The 21,344-nt window shown below is 40.9% G+C and overlaps 1 protein-coding gene across 1 annotated transcript in view; it reads right to left on the minus strand.

Annotated features, from left to right (window-relative positions):
- Window positions 1-3,373: 3,373 nt before the first annotated feature.
- Window positions 3,374-21,344, minus strand: part of DHRS9 (dehydrogenase/reductase 9) — a 35,712-nt gene continuing 17,741 nt past the window's right edge. The window contains exons 2-5 of the mRNA XM_003405805.4: window positions 19,593-19,982; window positions 15,630-15,888; window positions 11,494-11,657; window positions 3,374-8,714 (exon numbers count right to left, since the gene is read on the minus strand). Coding sequence (XP_003405853.1) covers window positions 8,491-8,714; window positions 11,494-11,657; window positions 15,630-15,888; window positions 19,593-19,905 — 960 coding nt within the window. The 5' untranslated portion in view covers window positions 19,906-19,982 and the 3' untranslated portion in view covers window positions 3,374-8,490. The remainder of the gene's footprint in view (window positions 8,715-11,493; window positions 11,658-15,629; window positions 15,889-19,592; window positions 19,983-21,344) is intronic.

Here is a 21,344-nt window from a genome sequence, read left to right on the forward strand (position 1 = left end):
CTAGCGACTGAGGGGTAGTTAGGCCAGTCCTCCATCTTTAGACTTCATTCCTCTTTAGTCACAGCACCTCACGTCAGACTCTCCACAGAGTAGGTGCTCAGAAAATGATCAGCAATGGATGTTTTCTGTGTCTCTCTCTACAGGTCTTGGTTTTTCTCCCCTTTCATCATTCTGGGTGTTCCACTGTGGATCCAATCCCTTCTTATCACACTTAACTTTTAAAATTGTGAAGAGCAAAAATCAGAATATTGCTTTTGTCCTTCACTTTGACCAATCCATTCAAATAATAGGCCAAGAAGGGGCTGACCTATCACTAGGTTTTACCAAGAGCCTAAGCTAATTTGGCTGACATTTATTGAGGACAATGCTAAGCTTTGACATATACACACTCATTTAATTCTTATACCTTTCTAAGGTAGGTGCTCTTACTATCCTCATCCTGCAGAGGAAGCAAATAAGGTTTAGGGAAACTAAGTAACCTGCCAATGGTCAAGGCAATGCTAAGGACAGAGCTGGGTTTTGTCTCCAGCTGCTTAATCTCTGAGTCTTTGCTCTTAACCACTTGTGAAGCACTTTTAGGCAGGTGTCTCACAATTCTTTTTAAGGTACTCATCTGGAAAAGATGCTTAGAAGCAAGAAGATGGACTAGATGAACTCCTAAGAATTGTTTTTACCCTGTCATTCTGCCAAACCAATGCCACATTAATACCATGATATAGCCCCGCCTGTCATTTCTAAGTGATAATCAGCACGGTGACCCCATTTCCCCACAGCAGAGAAGTAGTATACTTAACAGAGAACTGTCAAAAAGGTTTAGCTTTTAGAATCAGACAGGGAAACTTGGCTATTTCTTCATTTGCTACTTTAGCTGAAAGTCAAGTAAATGGATCTCTGATTATTTATCTACAAAAAAAAAGGAAGGAAAAAAAAAAAGAAAGAAAAGGAAAGTTTCAATCAGTGTCTAACTTTTAGAAGCCCTTCACTGTTGATGTCATGGAACTGACTCAGTGAATCCAATTCTCTTATCCAAAGAGGTGAATGTAACCTCTTCTAAATGGCTGTCTAAAAGAATTAACTTCACAAAGAAGAGAACTTACCTTCTGAATCATTTATTAATACCTTGGTGATTACAGAAAACCCTGATGGCATAGTGGTTAAGAGTTCGGCTGCTAACCAAGAGGTCAGCAGTTCAAATCCATTAGGCACTGTTTGGAAACCCCAAGGGGGCAGTTCTACTCTGCCCTATAGGGTCACTATGAGTCAAAATCAACTCGATGGCAACGGGTTTGGTTTGGTTTTGGTGATTACATGTGTAACTGTTATCATTGATAAATAGGGTTATACTCTTAAAAACTTATAATCAACACAATTCTCGCCTTTCTTATCAACCCCCAAACCCAAACTCACTGCCATTAAGTCGGTTCTGACTCATAGTGACCCTGTAGGGCAGAGGAGAACTGCCCCTAGGGTTTCCAAAGTTGTAATCTTTACGGAAGCAGACTGCCACATCTTTCTCTCATGGAGTGGCTGGTGGGTTCGAACTGCCAACCTTTTGGTTAGCAGCCAAGTGCTTTAAGTACTGTGCCACCAGGGCTCCCTATTTGATCAAAGGTACAGATATTGCTGCATTAAGTTGGAGTGAAAACCAGGATGTAAGGAATACTAATTTTTAGATATATTTAATGAAAAAATAGCAATACCATTATTTTATAACTTTACATGTTGGTTTTCTAAGTCAGGGACTGAAGGATGAAAACCAGTGGTATCATAACTGTCTATTGCCTGAGACTGGGCCAGATTAGAAAAGGAAACTGTGAGCATTTTATTTTAAGGTTTTTAATGTTTTGTGCATTCAAATTTGAACTTGTTGTATGGCAAGATAGAAAAAATTGTGTAGAGTCTAGTACTGCTACCATTTGTATAGAAAAGGATGTCATGAGGATAGCTACACACCTATATTTAGCTATGAGAGCCATGGTGGTTCAGTGGTAGAATTTTTGCCTTCCACATGGGAGACCTGGGTTCGATTCCCAGCCAGCACGCCTTATGTGTAGCCACCACCATGTGTTGCTATGATGCTGTGCAAGTTTCAGTGGAGCTTCCAGACTATGACAGATTAGGAAGACAGGTCTGGTGATCTACTTCTGAAAAAATCAGTCAGTGAAAACCCTATGGATCACAACATTATCATCTGCAATTGATCACGGGGTAGCACAGGACTGGGCGGTGTTTCATTTTGTTGGCATAGGGTAGCCTGAGGCAGAGCCAACTTGAGGGCAAACAATAACAACATATTTATTTACACATTGTGTAGAAACTCCTAACTAGGGACTAGAGGTCTGGTGTAGAAGGAAGGCTAACTTTTCACAGTATACCTTTTTCAGAGTTTTATTCATTTAGTTGTTTGTGCCTATCCGTGAATAATACCTCTGGCATTGTTTCTTTCACCAAGGCCATATTTTCCAATTACCAATCCTTCTTTGTTCCCAACTTTCCCATTCCAATCATCAGTAATTATCAATGCATTCAGATTGCAAGTCCGATTAATTTCAGACTGCAGCAGCTGATAAAAATCTTCTATTTCTTTATCTTTGGCCTTAGTGATTGGTGCGTAAACTTGAATAACAGCCCTATTAACTGGTCTTCCTTGTAGGCGCATGGATATTATCCTATCACTGACAGTGTCGTTCTTCAGGATAGATCTTGAAACGTTCTTTTTGACGATGAATGCAACACCATTCTTCTTCAAGTTGTCATTCCCAGCATAATAGATGATATGATTGTCCAATTCAAAATGGCCAATAGCAGTCCATTTCAGCTCACTAATGTCTAGGATATTGATGTTTATGCATTCCATTTCATTTTTGATGATTTCCAATTTTCCTAGATTCATACTTCATACATTCCAGATTCCGATTATTAATGGATGTTTGCAACGGTTTCTTCTCATTTTGAGTCGTGCCACATCAGCAAATGAAGGTCCTGAAAGCTTTACTCCATCCACGTTATTAAGGTTGCCTCTACTTTGAGGAGGCAACTCTTCCCCAGTTGTCTTTTGAGTGCCTTCCAACCTGGGGGGCTCATCTTCCAGCACTGTATCAGACAATGTTCCACTGCTATTCATATGGTTTTCACTGGCTAATGATTTTCAGAAGTAGACTGCCAGGTCCTTCTTCCTAGTCTGTCTTAGTCTGGAAGCTGAGCTGAATCCTGTCCTCCATGAGTGACCCTGCTGGTATCTGAATACTGGTGGCATAGCTTCCAGCATACAGCAACAAGCAAGCCCCCACAGTATGACAAACTGACAGACTTGGGGGGACCTCTTTAAAGTGTTGAAAAGCAAAGATGTCACCTTGAAGACTAAGGTGCACCTGACCCAAGCCACAGTATTTTCAATCACATCATATGCCTGTGAAAGCTGGACAATGAATAAGGAAGACTGAAGAAGAATTGATGCCTTTGAATTGTGGTATTGGCGAAGAATATTGAATATACTGTGGACTGCCTAAAGAATGAACAAGTCTGTCTTGGGGGAAGTACAACCAGAATGCTCCTTAGAAGCGAGGATGGCGAGACTGCATCTTACATACTTTGGACATGTTGTCAGGAGGGATCGGTCCCTGGAGAAGGACCTCATGCTTGGCAGAGTACAGGGTCAGCAGAAAAGAGGAAGACCCTCAACGAGGTAGACTGACACGGTGGCTGCAACAATAAGCTCAAGCATAACAATTGTAAGGATGGCGAAGGACCGGGCAGTGTTTCGTTCTGTTGTGCATAGGGTCGCTTTGAGTTGGAACTGACTTGACGGCACCTAACAACAATAACATGTATAATACCTAATTTAAAAAATGAACACGTTCTGGCAATTGTGCACACAGATTGCAAGTTACCTGAGGACTCAAGGAATCCTTCCAGCCTCTCTGTCCATGTGCTAATAACCAGGCTGGCTCTGGACAAGGTCTAAAGTTTAGCCCAAGTGTATCTTGATGTCTATTATTTCCCTTTGAGAATTGCTTTTCTTTCTCCTAGCAGAAGGATTAGGCAAGCTCTAAGTCTTGAAGAAATAAAATTTCAGCCCTGTGAGAAAAGGTGTGAGAGACATTCAGTTTGTTGCTTCCTCGGGTTTAAGAAGCAGGAAATTCTGCTTTTTTATTGTGCTTTTAGATGAAGATTTACAGAACAAACTGGCTTCTCATTGAACAGTACACATATTGTTTTATGACATTGGTTAACAACCCCAGGACATGTCAACACTCTCCCTTCTCAACCTTGGGTTCCGTATTACCAGCTTTCCTGTCCTTTCCTGCCTTCTAGTCCTTACCCCTGGGCTGGTGTGCCCCTTTAGTCTAGTTTTGTTTTATGGGCCTGTTTAATATTTGGCTGAAGGGTAAATCTCAGGCGTGATTTCATTACTGAACTAAGAGGGTGTCTGAGGGCCATACTCTCGGGGTTTCTCCGGTCTCTTGTCAGGCCAGTAAGTCCGGTCTTTTTTTGTGAGTTAGAATTTTGTTCTGCATTTTTCTTTGGCTCTGTCTGGGACGCTCTATTGTGATCCCTGTCAGAGTAGTCAGTGGTGGTAGCTGGGCACCATTTAGTTGTGCTGGACTCAGAGACCAGAAATTTTGAGGAAAGCCCTTCCGTTCCCCAGTTGTAGTATCTCAGGTTTGTTAGAGTCCTTAAATGTCAATCGGGTAAGCAACTCTGAATCCCTTCTCCAGCATCCCCACAACAGCTGTCCCTTCTGTGCTTCTCTATCAACTGTGGCTATCTACCATTTTGTGCTTCTCAGAATGAGTTCAATTCCTGTTTCACAGGGAGGTCCCATCTCCCTTCTGGCTCCTCTTCCATGTAAACAAGCCCAGATTCTCCAGCTCCTCCTCATATAGCCTAGACTTTGGATCCCCTTGACCTCCTGGCCACCGTCTCTATCTATGGCTCTATGAGAGTGGGATTCCCAATAGTGAGGGTAAAATTTTACCACTGCTCTGAGCAGTTGAGAGTAGACAGGGTCATCACCTCCATTACTTCATAAGTTGTAATTTTAAAATTTAAGCCACCGAGATCAAAGCATCGTTTACTTTTTTTCCCCCTTGGGAAGGTAGCTACGCCATACTATTAACTCACTTTGAACTGACTACTGAATAAAATGTCTGCATCATTTTCACAATGTGGCTCTGAATCCTGGGCTTACTTTTTTGGAAACTTAGCAGAATCCTGTATTTTCCCCTATATAATTTCATCTTGTTAGCCCATGGTTAGTACTCACAGAAGCAGTTACTGTATTCACTGGAGCCCCTGGATACTACAAATGGTTAATATGCTCAGCTATTAGCTGAAAGATTGGAGGCTTGAGTCTACCCATGGGTGCATTGGAAGAAAGGCCTGGTGATCTACTTCTGAAAAATCAGTTACTGAAAACGCTATGGAGCACAGTTCTACTCTGACACACATGGGGTCACCATGTCAACTGGTTTATGTATTCACTTGATGGATTAACAAACCTGCCTCTGTGCCTTCCTCTAAATCACTGATAAAAATGTTCATCTGGAGCCCAGGACTCAGATCAGATTCCATTCTACTTGTGAGGGTGAAGACTTGAGTCCTTGGGAGGACTTTCTGACAAGAATGTTTTTCTTACCTTGTTTTATCTATTTCATTCTGCAGTGAGCATTGGCATTTGTAACATATGGGATACTTTTTTTATTTCTACTCATGAAAAAAGCCATATTTCTTAGAAGGGCATTTGCAGCTGGAAGTGGAGAGTGAGTGGGAAAATGAGAAGAGCCTGCATACCCTTGCCCATCATGTCTTTCCAGGGACCAAGGACATGTGAATCACTGGCCAGGAGGCTTGCCTTACATTTTTAACACTCGGAGTTTTAGAATTTCTCTTTAGGATAGCTCCAGAGTTCCAGAAAGAATGTTAAGAAAGTATTTTGGATTATAAAATTCATTGTTTAATATTTCAAAAAATTTTGAGAACTAATGTTTTATTACCAGGGTGGAATTTAAAAATCATGGATTATTAGAGCTGAAAAAAAAAAATCTTGGATATCTGGTTCCTCATCCGTAAAATGGGATAATAAAAATCCCTGTTGTGTAAAAGTTGTAAACACTATGCTATGTGAGAAGATGCATATTCAGCACTCTGAGTGGTTTCTGGCTTGTTGTAAAGACTCAGTGAATGTGAAATCTTATTATCACTATGGTAGCGGCAACAGCAGCCCTTTTTCCCCTCTTCTCCCTTTCACTTACAGATTTTGGCTCAACAATAATAAAGAACGTTCTAATTACTAGAGCTAATCAGCAATGAGATTGGAAGGTGGTCACCTCCTTATTCTTTGATGGCATTGAAACAGAGACTTGTCACATTGAGGATGTTGTTAGTGGACGTGTCTCTGTGAGACAGATGCTGGCTAGATGCTCTCTTTCAGCTGAACTGGCAAGTCTGGTCACCTACTAGTCTTTTACTAGATTGCAGCCTGGTAGTGCTGGGAGGCTCTTACCTTGTTTTAGCTAAGATTCCCTTATTTTGCTCATTAGCATCCCCAGGGCTATCCTAGCCGCAGTGACTAGAACAGTCCACACTATTGCCTCCCTGTGGTACTCATGGCATCACTTCTCTTTATTGAAATAAAAAAAAATACAACCATAGGGAAACATAGTATGTCTGGGATCCTTTTTTTTTTTTTTATTTTAATTTTGCTTTTAGGTGATGTTTGCAGAGCTAATTAGTTTTCTATTTGATAGTTTGTACATAAATTGTTCCACGGTATTGGTTGCATTCCCACAATGTGTCAGCACTCTCCCCATTTCCACCCTGAGTTCCCCGTTTCCTTTCATCTGGATTTTCCACCCCATCCTGCCTTCTCACCTTTGCTTTTGGGCAAATGTTGTCCTTTTGACCTGTGTAATCAATTGTTCTAAGGAACATATTCCTCTTGGGTTATTGTTTATTTTATGGACTTGTCTATTGTTTGGCTGAAAGGTGATTTCCAGGAATGGCTTCACTTCCAGTTCAGAAGGGTGCTTTAGGGCCATACTCTTGGGGTTCCTCCAGTCTCTGTCAGACCAGTAAGTCTGGTCTTTGCTGTGATTTTGATTTTTGGTTCTACATTTTTTTCTGTTGTGATCCCAGCCAGAGTGATCAGTAGTGGTCAGTAGTGGTAGCCAGGCACCATCTAGTTCTTCTGGTGTCGGGGTCACGTAGGGTGTAGTTCATGTGGTCCATTAGTACTTTGGAATAATTGCTCCCTTTAGTCTAATCTTCTTCATTGATGCAGAAAGTACAAGTGAATTCTGACACTCCAGGCTTTTTTACATAAATATTCCACAAACCTTTGAGGGTGATACTGGATTCTAGGATCTGAGGAAATATCCATTTAGGGAACTTTTTTGTTTGGAGGAGGTGTGAGTCCAGGATCAGTCTACTTTACAGCCATGAATATGAGCAAGAACCAGGCCTAATCACACTGCAGGCTAAAGAGAGCCTTTAATTTAGTTCTTTATTTTCACAGGGCTTCAGAGACACCTCAAATGAAGAATTTCCAGCCACCTCAAGTATGAGTTGTACCAGATATTCTGGCACTTGTTATTTTTACAATCACTGGAATAAACATAAATGCTCTGTATTTTTGCTTCTCTGGAATGGTTGGTGTCCTGTTGCTCTGTTATTCCCATCTTCCACCAGACATCCAGGTGTGCATCATTGTTTGCAGTGGCCTTGAATAAGATGTTTATCCTCCATACCTCCCCTCAGAGTAGAAGGCTTGTTGTCTTGAAGTCTCCCTACCTCCTGTTTCATAACTATTTCTTTCTCTTAACCCTCTTCTTCCTTCTCTCTTTTCATCACCTCCTACTGACAGTCCACCTAGTGTTTTTCTGCTGCCCCTTAACTTGTACCACGTCTCCTAATGCTTTATTACCCATTCTTTTCCTGTCCTCACCAAAGCTTACTAGAACAAAGTTCCAGTCCTTCAGAGCCTTATTTTTAGCAAGATAGCAGAATGTCTAATCCACTTATGAAAGTTTTCTACTTAATTTCTTAATATTTTGCTAAAGGGCAAATATTTAACATTTAAGGAGTTGCTCTCCCTTTCCACAGAGTCAATTCTGACTCAAAGGAGTTGCTCTAAATGGTGGGGACTAGAGGCTTGGGGACTATAGCCAGTGGTGAAGATCATTTGGAGGAGAAAGTTTTGCAGTCTGCCTTACATCATACCAAGCAGGCAAAGCCTAAATATTGGGCAGGTCTTGCCCATGTGACATGCTATGCCTGCCCTTCTTTTGAAAGAAAGCTTGAGACAGGACTCTGGGAAATTGCCACTGATGGTGGGATTCCTTTATTTATCAAAAGAAGCATGGTTTTCTAAATGAATCCAGGCTGAAGTAGGTAAGGAATGGGATTGAAAAGGAGCCATGCCCTTGAAATCAGTCAATTTCATAGCCTGGAGCAGGCATTTGTGGTCAGCTGAGTCACACTGCTTTGGGATTACACTGCTTTGGGGTTAGCCAGCTTTACTTTCTGTCTCAACAATAAAAAGTCTTGCAAAACTGCTGGCATGTGAGACAGAGGTATCCAGAAAGTCTTGGCATCTTTTCCAGCAGTATAACGGGTCTTAGGGAAGAGACTTGTTAAAGCGTGGTCCATACACTCTACCACCAGAGAGAGGTCCACATTTACAAAGGATGTACAGCCTTTCAGTTTTTCTAGACCTATAAAAAAATACAAAAGAATGTTTACTCATTGGAAGAAGAGGAAAAAGAGAGCGTGAGGGTAGGATGGGAAGGAAGGATGTATATGAGGGAATTTAATTTGGCATTATAATTCAGGCCCATTGCCATGGTTTTTAACCTATTCCTCAGTAAAAATAGCAGTAACGCTTTCTTTATATTAGTGGTTCTCAAACTCAAAAGGGGCAGAAGAATACCCCAGAAAGAGAATAGAGTTTCTGATTCAGTAGGTCTTAAGTGGAGCCCAAGAATTTGCATTCCTAACACGTTTCCAGGTGACACTGATGTTACTGGTCTGAAGCACAAATTTAGAGAAGCACTGCTTTAAAGCAATGAGAGAAAGATCCTTCAGAAAGTTCATGAGGCCCCTGAGCTTAGCAAGTTGTGGGTTTGATTCCTAATTTGGTTTTATGGGAGTACTGTGTTTATAGGAAGTGTGGGTGCGCGCGCGCGCGCGCGTGTGTGTGTGTGTGTAGGGGGAAGTGGGGCAGGTATGAGTACGCTCATGTACCGTCATGCCTCTATAATGCAATGAATAAAGGGAGAATCACTCCAAACACCCTGACTCAGGAAGCTCAATGAATCCCAGTTCTCAGGCACATGAAATGTCTTTAAGACATCTTTAAAAGGGTAGGTATTTTATAAAAGGCTTGGTAATGGCTTGGAATATTCCTCATATGCTCTTAAAAACATGCCTGAGTGGTGTCTTCTCAGGGAAAAATGTATGATTTTTAATCCTCCTTTTTAACTTTAGGCCCCAGAAGCTACAAGTTGTCCAAAGAGCCTAACTGAGAAAAAAAAAAGGTTACCTAATATGCCTCAGGAACTATTTTAAACAAAAACTCCAGCCTGGGAAATGAAAGCCTACCTTAAATTCGTAGTCTGCTTTGGGACTGTGAGTCTGACTGATGCCGAAGTCCTGACTTGGAAAACTCTAATAAGAACCACCAGTGCAAAATTAGGGTCCATGCCTTTTGGTACTTCCTGGACAGACCCCCTGAACCTGGGACCATGTCAACAATAATTTTGAGAAGAAAGTTGGTGAAATATTCACAGGCATTTTAAAAGTGTCAATGTAAATACCAAAAAAGAAAAAATGAGGGATTTTGTTTCTGAAGTCTTAATCAGTCTTAGACTGAATCTACTTAGAACCTTCAAAAGCGATGAGTAAGTGAGAAACAGAGCATTTAATGGCAGCAATGTATCACAGAGACCTGGGGGAGGGGGGCTTGTCAAACCAGATATTCTAGTTGATACACATTGTGTGTGTAGTGGTGGGGATAGGAGGGATAGTCAGCCATTTTTAAAACCTCCCCATTTCCAAAACAAAAATCTACTCCTTTGCTGGGTATTAATGTTTTAGAGGAATAATGGTACATCTGACTTTCCTCTCAGCCCCCCTTGAGAACTTCTAGCCTAGAATCTTACCACAGTTGACAGTTTTACCAACCAGCCATGGAAACTTTCCAACCCTAAGGCCACAGTTTGAATTGGATTGAGTGACCCAAAGATTAGGTGGGGATCTGTTTAGCTCAAAGCAGGAGCTCAGTAAGTGTTTGAGAAGTATCTAATGGACTTTAACAGGGCCAGGAAGTTTGAGGCAGAAGCAGGGGCTTGACACAGGACATTTAATTAGGGTCTTTACTCCTTGTCCACATTGTAGTGCTGTTGCTGTTGTTAGGTGTCATCGAGTTGATTTTCGACTCATAGCAACCCCATGTGACAGGGTAGAACTGCCCCATAGAGCTTTATAGGCCGTAATCTTTATGAGAGCAGATTGCCACGTCTTTCTCCTGTGGAGCCACTGGGTGGGCTAGAACAACCAACCTTTCAGTTAGCAGCCAAACACTTAACTGTTGTGCCACCAGGGCTCCTTCATTGTAGTGCAGCGGCCCAGAATATAAATAAACGCTAAAGTCAGGCTGCCTGGGTTCAAATGCAGCTCTGTAGCTGTGCAACTTCAGACAAGTTACTTCTCTGGGCCTCTGTTTCTATAAAATGGGGGTAATAATAATCTCTAATTCATAGAATTATTTGGAGGTTTTAAGTGAGAGAGTTCATGTAAAATTCTGAGAATGGCGATCATTACATGGTAGATGTTCAGTATATGCTAGTCATTATTTAATCTTTATCATTATTTCTCCATACCTGACCCAATCTCTTGGCTTATGTTACCTCTCACTACCTCTCACTTTTTACAGTTTCACTTGGTTATGTGTTGTTGTCATTTAGGTTATAATCTAGTTGAAAGTCAGAGTCTGAGACTTCTCCATCTTTTGGAAGCTCCATAAAGCCTTAAACAATGTAGAGTGTATGGTTGGTGCTTATCAAAAGAGGAGGTATGTATAAAGGTGAAGACCATGGCTCTGGAGTCAGCCTGCCTGGGTTTAGACCCTGGCATGACCAGGAGGAGCTGTATAACCTTGGGTAGAATACCTCATCTAAGTCTCTGCTCACTATTCCAACAGTTCTTCTGAAGGGTGAATTATACAATTCATAAGGTGCTTAGGATCGAATGTGGCACTTAGTAAAATGTTCAATAAATGTTTATAAACACTTGGAGAAGCAACAGATGGCACTAGAATAGTGGGAAATCTTGACCCATATTTAGGATCCCTATTGGTGCAAAAAAAAAAAAAATTTTTTTTTTTTTATTGGTGCATTACTTTGGGGAACTTATTTTATCATTTATGATTGCATTTCCCCCATGCTGTCTAGGACATTGAACCCTAACGGGCCCCAGGTCCACCTAGAAACTCACTTTTTTCAATGTAACCTTCTCCGTATTGTTGTTTGATGTCTGGAGACAGATGCTTCCAAATGGCACGTTTTTTTTCATTTGCCTTTATTGGATCTGAAAATCCTGTTTGGAATAATCCTGGTTCAATGCATGAGACATGCACACCAAAAGCTTTCATGTCCCGTCTGTGAAAAGAACACATTGAAAATGTTTAATCCACGTTTATTTGGAGAATATTTGCAATTTGGGTGACTATTTTCTTACGAATGTTTTCATGGAATCCCAGGATTGGATGCATTGGAAGGGGCATCTTGTTCTCCCTTCTCATTTTGAAGATGAAGAAACTGAAGGTCAGAATGGTGAAGTGCGGGTTGGTTAGTGGCAAAACAGGAAAGGAATCTGGGCGGACCACCCCCAGGCCACTGTTCTTCTCCCTGGGCCATGCTATCTCCCTAAATCAAGGAACATTCAGATCAAGGACAGGCTTCTTCACAGTATTCAAAGTATCTTATGGTGAAATGAATTAATGACTGTCCTGGAAAGACAAGTTTATCTCCATTCTAGGAATGTCAGGAGATTGCAGCACACACGATGATATGCTGAAGGACGCAGTGTGACACTCCTGATTTGACCAACCAGCTCCTTATGCCATCCAGCAAGGGCTTTCATCACATTGCTGCAAAAAACCAAAAATCTACTCATTTGCTAAGCATTAAGGTTTTAGAGGAATAATGGTGTCCCTTTCCTTAAAGCGAACCAGTATATGAGTCATCATTTCCTAAATTTAGTTTGTATTCCCACCTGGAACATATAAGGAAGTAATTATTTGTTTTACCAAAATCTTCACCATGAATATTTAAAAAGTATTTTTTAGTGAACTTAAACTATGATTTAATTTATTTTTGGTTCTGTTTTCTTGCAACATACCTATGGGTAGTTTGAAGTATATTTTACTAAAAAAATACATACCAGCTTGACCTTGAGAGGTGTTGAAAGCTGTGTTGTTTACATTAAAAAAAAAAAGGTTACTTCCAGATTTATTTGTATTTTACTCACTTGTAGTTTGGTCTTTTTAGGATCTCGAAAGTAACAGTGCTGGGGGGGAAATTGAGATTTGTCATCTACCCACTCTGAAAATAATATATAATCTAGAGACAAATGGCTTTAAGCCACACAACTAAGCTCGCAAGGTAAGTACAACCAGTATGCTTGTTAGGCAAATACAACTTTAAAGAGTCCCAGCCTTCTCCCAACCACACTGCTGCCCCTAAGCCCTCCTGTATATAGAAATTCTTGAGCTGCCACAGGACTTTGGCCTAGATACATAATACTATTTCCAGCACTAGTTCCATGATTTAGAAGGAAATAAAAACTCTTTATTCATTACTTTCAGGCATGGAACAGCTGCATTGCAAACAGGATCTCACAAACCCGTCAGTTGAAATCTCTTTGTGAGCAAGTAGAATAAATCTCTAAGTATACCAACATGTTATTATAATTTTGCTGCTTATAGAGTAACCAAGGAGACTAATGGAGGTTCCCCATGACCTTGCTACTCAAAGTGTAATCCCTGGACCACTGGCATCACCTGGGTGCTTGTTGGAGCCCTGGTGGTGTAGTGGTTAAGAGCTTGGCTGCTAACCAATAGGTCAGCAGTTTGAATCCACCAACTTACTCCTTGGAAACACTATGGGGCAGTTCTACTCTGTCCTATAGTGTCACTATGAGTCAGAATCGACTAGACAGCAATGGTTTTTTTGGGGGGAGGGGTGGGGTGAGGAGAGGCGCTTGTTAGAAATGCAGAATCTCAGGCTCCACTCCAACGTACTGAATTGGAATCTGCATTTCAACAAGGTTCGCAGGTGATTCAAATGCATGCTAATATTTGAGAAGCACTGCTCTAGCATTATTGTGCTTATTTCCTGGAAGAATTGAACCTGGCAATCTGCTCAAATCATAAAGTGGAGTAGTTCTAGCTTTATTCATCTCAATGGAATAATCTGATTTTTTATTAGTGAACTAACCCTAAAACCATGGTTTAGAACCTAAACGCTACCATGCACCTTAAACAAATGCTAGTTAAATAAATAAATGACTGGAAGGGAAAAATTATATCTAATTTTGTTTTGTCTCTTGCCTATCACAACACCACTCAGCTGGGTGTTTTTTATTTGTTTCTCCAGACTCTTTCTCCACCCTTCTGCCTCTTCTGTACCCTGGGAGACTGACCAGTATTTTAACTATATTCTGGCATCAGTCAGGTACAGTCCATTGGGAGTACAGGCAGTAGATCCGAGGGAGGGAGGAGAAAGATGTTGGGCTAGTTATTCCCTTTGTGGGTTCAACACTGGTTAATTTCAACCCTCAACTGAAGGTGACAGCCTCAATATCTATTGGTTCTGGAAACTTCCCTGTCTCCTTTTCTCTTCTGTTCTATGGGTTAGAAATTGCCCTGCTGTCATTAGCCCTCAGATACTACACTATACTTTGGGATTTCCCTATACAATGTCCACATTTATAAATAGTCACTTAAGGAAACTGCTGCATTTACTCAATTTTAGTGTGTCCTCATTTCCTGCCAGAATCTTAACTGATACAACCACTTGCAACCTGGGGGCTTTGAACATGTAGTGATAGGTTCTAGTTCCCTGTAAGATGGATCAAGTACATTCCCCTTGTCTCTCCCACTGAATCCCAAAAAAATCCCACTGAATACAGCTACAAAATGTAGACAGAATGCATAGAGTAGCTAGTTAAGAACTTTGAAAAGCAAATGATAGTAGGTGAGTTAGGGAAGAAGACCAGAATTTGAAATACCACTGAACCAACAGTGAGTTTTTTTCCCCACTCCAGTATCCCCTGGTCTGGACTCAAGTCATCCCGAAACTCAAAAGTGGACAGAGAGAGCTCCAAGAGAGGCCCTCTAGTTCCAGCTTGAGGAGCAGGCAAACACACAAAAAAACAAACAAAAGTCCCAAACCTGTTGTCGTCAAGTCAATTCCCACTCTTGGTAACCCATATGTTACAGAGTAGAGCTGTGATCCATAGGGTTTTCTTGCTATAATCTTTAGCAGCATGGCTGCATGGGATCGAACCCCTAACTTTTAGGTTAGCTAATCAAATGCAAACCATTTGCACCACCTAGGGACCTTCTGAAGAGCAGACAAGGTGACTCCTAATATTTGGAGATAGCGAGGAAAATCCCTCATTTTTCTTCTCTTGAAGCCCAGACCCCAGGCAATCTTGTGGTGACAGCAGTGGCAGCAATGATAGTAACAGTGGTGGGGGCCTGCAGGTGCTTAAAACCCTGAAGGATGGGAAACTTCCTGTTTAATAAGGGTTGCTATGGTACTGGGTTTGGGTATGGGTCTAAGAGGGTGCGAAGAAATTATATTGCTTTTTGTTTCTCTCTTTATTCCACCACCTGATCCCATAATGATTACAGTTGTGGGAACTAGTTGGCAGAGCAGGGCAACTAAACCCCAGCTTCTGGTTCCCAGGGAATGAGGAAGTACTAGGGAGATTGTGAAGAGGGAGGAGCTCAGGAAAGTGATTCCATAGAGTTATTTATGGACTCTACATGTGAATGCATGGATCATACTTAGAGAAAAACCAAACTATGAAATAGACCATGTTCCATATTCCAGACTGGCTACTGTGTGATACACACATGGGACAGATCTGAATAGGACAGTAAGACTTTGAAAACTGAACAAACATTGGAATCACAACCCACAGAAGTCTCGTGACCTGAAGATAACCTGGTTGTTTTCTAACACAAAAATATCAACTTTCTCAATAGAATTCAAACAAGACCCATAGTCTCATAATATAATATTTCAAATGTTCAGCACACAATCCAAAATTATACAGCATACAAACAACCAGGAAAATCTCAACTTGCCCAATCAACAAATGCCAATGCTGAGGTGACACAGATGTTGGGTTTATAAAAGTTCTTTAAAGCAACTATTACTAAAATGCTCCAAAACATAAGGGAAAACACTCAAGTAAATAGGAAGTTAGATATTTTCAGAAAAAAGTAAAAAATACAAAGAAGAATCAAATGAAAAATTTAAGCCTGATAAAATATTCACTGCTTGAGCTCAGTAGCAGAATGAAGATGATTGAGGAAAGAGTCAGTGAACTTGCTTTACCTTAAGCTGTCATTGAATCCTTCCACCGCATATTTGGATGGAGTATATCCCCCTCCACCAAATGCAAGCCGGCCCCCAATGCTGGAGATATTGACAACTCTCCCTTGAGCTTTTTTGACCAAGGGAAGCATATGTAATGTCACATTGATGAGTCCAAACAGGTTCACTTCAATAGGTTCTCTGTAGTCCTCCACAGTCAGCCAGTCAGTGGGAGCCAGCACTCCGAGAACACCAGCATTGTTGATCAGACCCCAGAGACCTAAACAGAGGAAGAAAAGGAGGTATGGTAGTGGAGGTTGGCCTGCCCATCATGAACTCACATGTTTATGGGCATCTTGGATGGAAAAAGAGGCCCTGCATTACACAATGGTGCCATTTCCTCCCCTCTCATTATACTTCCTCTTTGAAATGTTTGCAGTTTGGGGAAATGATAGTAGAGAGTGTGAGAGGGTAAACTGAAGTAAGTATTGAAGTTGTATTATTGGAAGCCAATGTGCTGTTATTCTATTTCTGGTTCTGAATGCCAGATACCAGTTCTCTGAGACGTTCTACTTATTAATCTCAGATATAATTGGCCTATGTGAAGGCCAGAGAATATTTATAAGATGTTCTATGTGGACAAAGAACAACATCAATCTTACTTCACATTCATTTTTGGTTTAAAAAAAAAGAGATCATTCACTTGACTTTTGTATAATGGGAAACCTTTTGTTAAAAGTGTTTGGAAGCATTAAAAATCATCTGGAGCCTTATCAAACCTTTGCTTTTGAGCTTCAGAGTCTCAGCTATATGATGGAGATGTGAACGGAAAGATCACATACTTTTTTTCCTTTGTGCCCCCAAATAGCTTCATCCATGAAAATATTCCAAACTTCATTAAAAGCCAATAAAATCATCTAATTCAGAATGCAGCTATTAATCAGAACATAATGCAGGATGAGTATCTAATGATTACCGTACCACAATTACGTAAGACAATTATACTCAATTTCTCAGACCATTTTCTACCTTTTCCAATGAAAATATGTGAATCCTGGAGCCATTTTATAGTGAGATAAGGATCCCAGATATCTAGATGACAACTTGGAGATTGCTCCAATATTCTGTAGATTTTATTCCCAAGTAACTTTGCAGCATTTGTGGCTGATATAGGATAATATCTACTCATCTACAAGGAAGACCAGTTGATATGACTATTATTCAAACTTATGCACCAACCACTAATGCTGATGATGAAGAAATTGAAGATGTTTACCAACCTCTGCAGTCTGAAATTGATTGAACATGCGATCAGGATGCATTGATAATTATTGGTGATTGGAATGCAGAAGTTGGAAACAAAGAAGGATTGGTAGCTGAAAAATATAGCCTTGCTGATAGAAACAATGCAGGAGATTGCATGATAGAATTTTGCAAGACCAAAGACTTATTCATTGCAAATACCTTTTTCAACAACACAGATGGCAACTATACATGTGGACCTCACTGGACGGCGTACACAGGAATCAAATTGACTACTTTTGTGGAAAGACACCATGGAGAAGCTCAATATCATCAGTCAGAACAAGGCCAGGGGCCAGCTTCTAAAAAGACCATCAATTGCTCATATGCAAGTTCACGTTGAAGCTAAAGGAAATTAAAACAAGTCCATGAGAACCAAAGTATGACCTGGAGTATATCCCATCTGAATTTGGGGCCATCTCAAGAATAGATTTGACACATTGAACATTAATGTCTGAAGACCAGATGAGTTGTGGGATGACATCAAGGACATCATACATGAAGAAAGCAAATTGTCATTAAAAAGACAGGAAAGAAAGAAAAGACCAAAATGGGTGACAGAAGAGACTCTGAAACTTCTTCTTGAAGTAAATGGAAGCAAACCGAAGAAACGATGAAGTAAAAGAGCTAGCTGAACAGAAGATTTCAAAGGGTGGCTCGAGAGGACAAAGTAAAGTATTATAATAAAATGTGCAAAGACTTGGAGTCAGAAAATCAAAAGGGAAGTACATGCTTGGCAATTCTCAAGCTGAAAGTACAGAAGGAAAAATTTCAAACCTCAGGTTGCAATATTGAAGGAGTCTATGGGCAAAATATTGACTGACACAGGAAGTATCAAAAGAAGATGGAAAGAATACAGGGTCACTGTACCAAAAGGAATTGGTAAACATTCAAACTTTTTCAGGAAGTAGAATGTGATCAAAACCAATGGTATTGAGGAAGAAGTCCAAGATGCACTGAAGGCATTGTTGAAAAACAAGGGTCCAGGGATTGACGAAATACCAATTGAGATGTTTCAACAAACAAATGCAGCACTGGAGGTGCTCATTTGTCTATGCCAAGAAATTTGGAAGATAGCCACCTGACCAACCAACTGGAAGTGATCCATATTTGTGTCCATTCCAAAGAAAAGTGAGTCAACAGAATGTGGAAATTATCGAACAATATTATTAATATCTCATGCAAATAAAATCTTGCTGAAGATCATTCAAAAGTGGTTGAAGCAGCACATCCACAGGAAGATGCCAGAAATTCAAGCCTGATTCAGAAGAGGACATGGAATGAGGGATATCATTGCTGACGTTGGACGGATCTTGGCTGAAAGTAGAGAACACAAGAAAGATGTTTACCTGTGTTTTATTGAATTTGCAAAGGCATTTGACTGTGTGGATCTTTACAAGCTATGGATAATATAGTGAAAAATGTGAATTACAGAACACTTAATTGTGCTCACGAGGAACCTGTATAGAGACCAAGAGGCAGTCATTCGAATAGAACAAGGGGGTACCGCGTGGTTTAAAATCAGCAAAGTTGTGCGTCAGGGTTGTATTCTTTCACCGTACTTATTCAATCTGTATGCTGAGCAAAAAATCCAAGAAACTGGGCTATATGAAGAAAAACAGGTCCGCAGCGTTGGAGGAAGACTCATTACCAACTTGAGATATACAGATGACACAACCTTACTTGCTGAAAGTGAAGAGGACTTGAAGCACTTACTGATGAAGATCCAAGACTACAGCCTTCAGTACGGATTACACCTCAACATAAAGAAAACAAAAATCCTCACGACTGGACCAATAAGCAAAATCGTGATAAAAAGAGAAAAGATTGAAGTTGGCAAGGATTTCATTTTACTTGGATTCACAATCAATGCCCATGGAAACAGCAGTCAAGAAATGAAACAATGTATTGCATTGGGCAAAAATCTGCTGCAAAAGACTCCTTTAAAGTGTTAAAAAGCAAAGATGTCACTTTGAGGACTAAGGTATGCCTGACCCAAGCCACGGTATTTTCAATCGCCTCATATGCATGTGAAAGCTGGACAATGAATAAGGACAAAGAAGAATCGATGCTTTCTGTTATGGTGTTGATGAAGAATACTGAATATATACCATGGACTGCAGAAGAACAAAGAAATCTGTCTTGGAAGAAGTACAGCCATAATGCTCCTTAGAAGCAAGGATGGTGAGGCTTTGTCTCACTTTGGACATGATATCAGAAGGGACAAGTCCCAAGAGAAGGACATCATGCTGGGTAAAGCAGAGGGTCAGTGAAAGAGAGGAAGACCATCAAAGAGATGGCTGCAACAAGAGGCTCAAACATAGCAATGATTGTGAGGATGGTGCAAGACTAGGCAGTGTTTCGTTCTGTTGTCCATAGGGTCACTCTGAGTCAAAATCAACTTGACGGTACCTAGCAACAACAATACACAGTACCTCATAGAGAAGAGCAGGGAAAGTCAATACCTTCACCTTGGTTCTAAATTCACCCACTGGGACTTAAGACTGAGGATTACTTCGGCCGTGCTTTTATGGACACAGAAAGCCTGAGACTTGTAGCTACTCAGAAGCCACCTAAGATTGAAGACTGACACAACTGGCATTTAGGAGACATGTTCTTGAAAGGCCATTTAAAATCTGAACACATTTTATTTAGCATTGGTTACCCTCTGACATCACTCACCCTTCTCCCCAACTTGGTTCTTCACCCACTGGGCAGTTCTCTTGACTTTCTCTGGGTCAGTTACATCCAGAAGCACGGTCTGAAGTCTGCTTGAGGTTTCTGCCTTCAAAGCTGTTGATCCCGATTCAGTCAGACACGCAGCAATTACATGAAACCCTTTTTTATCAAAAGTTCTGGCCGCCAAGTTTCCAAAGCCCGTGTCACACCCAGTGATGAAAATGTACTTATCAGTGATGTCTGCAATCTTTAGTTGTCTCTTGCAATTCCACAGAAGACCACAGAGGATTAGGAGGAGTAACAAGAAAAACAGCATTTTTTTTTCCTTCTGTATATGACAAAGGCACTCCTTTCTTATACAATAAAAGAAGATGGTGTCCTGGGTATTCAAAACTAGAAAAAAAAAATTCAAATTAGAACTACCAAGGCAATCCAGGATTGAGGAACTTGAGATATCTTAATGCATTTTGAGTGGATAAACACAAAGTTAAAAAAAAAAAACAGTTAACTCTTATAGGGTTGTTTGTTGGGATGCTGGTCATTTAATGCTAAACAGCTCCTCTAAAGTAATGCAAAATCTAATCAAGTAGCATTCGGAGAAATTAAGATGTATTCACAAGAGAGGGAAGGAGGACCCATCTCAAAGCTGATGCAGGTTATTGGGTTGATTTGGGCATTTGGAGTTGTGTGGGATGATGACAATCTCACGTGTGAATTCACATATCTCAAAGACAGACTCTTAAGGTAAAATCTTACCTTTGGCTATATCATGAAATCCGTGCCCAGAATAGGCTCAAAATCTAACTCTTCTGCCAGACTTTCAATTATTTTCAGGTTGTTGGGAAAAGGAGAGCGTTTTGGTGTTACCACTGAGAAAAGATTTCCAACTTGGTTTTATTTTCTCATTTTAAATAGGTTCATGTCATCCTTCAACCCAACTCTGAGAACACTATAACAATGTGGAGACTATTAAGGTGCAAGGCCACCAGTGAGTACACGGAGGGAGGAAGAGAACAACAGGAAGACATAGGGAGAGATAGATGATGTCCAAGACACAGTATCCCAAACCGAACCCAGAATCCACAAATTTGATCCTCTCTGGACACCATCTCTATGAGAAAAAACATTACATGTACAGAGCACAAAGTAAAGCAAATCTATACTTTAAAATCATGATGCTTGACCACAGGTGCCACAGAACCGCTGGGAAAACTAATTTTGTCAGGGCTGGAGGCAGCCTACGGGCTAAAATCAATCAAATCTCCTTTCCTCAGAAGTCTGCATCTGCATTTCCACTCAGCATATCTTACTGTCCCTGGGTACTGGCTGTCCCTGGGTACTGGCTGGCCCTGGGTACTGGCTGGCCCAGGAAGATCAGTAGGAGAAGTGAACAGGAGCCCGAGAACGTTTGCCCACGCATGCACTGAGGCTGTGTGCCTGAGACTGCCATAGGTCTGAGCATCCTTGTGACTCGGTCCTCCCTAACCCGCAGCCACACAGCAGCCCCCAAAAGGAGCTCATTAGGCCCCTCCCCACGTAGGAGCAGCCCTGGCCCCTATTGGCTCATTTCCTGCACTCATCACCCAGAAAGTGTACTCATTTTTCTGTGTCCACATGTCTTCACTCTTGATCCTGACTCACCCTTAGCGTCAAGAGGGGCCTCTTACAGGATAATTGACCTGTCTGGAGTTGAAACTCAGACTTTGGGGATGCTTCTGCATTCATGGCTGTTTATGAAAACCTTGATCAAAAAGT

The sequence above is a fragment of the Loxodonta africana genome, chromosome 6 (assembly GCF_030014295.1).
Source record: "Loxodonta africana isolate mLoxAfr1 chromosome 6, mLoxAfr1.hap2, whole genome shotgun sequence".
In the NCBI taxonomy this organism is placed as follows: Eukaryota; Metazoa; Chordata; class Mammalia; order Proboscidea; family Elephantidae; genus Loxodonta; species Loxodonta africana.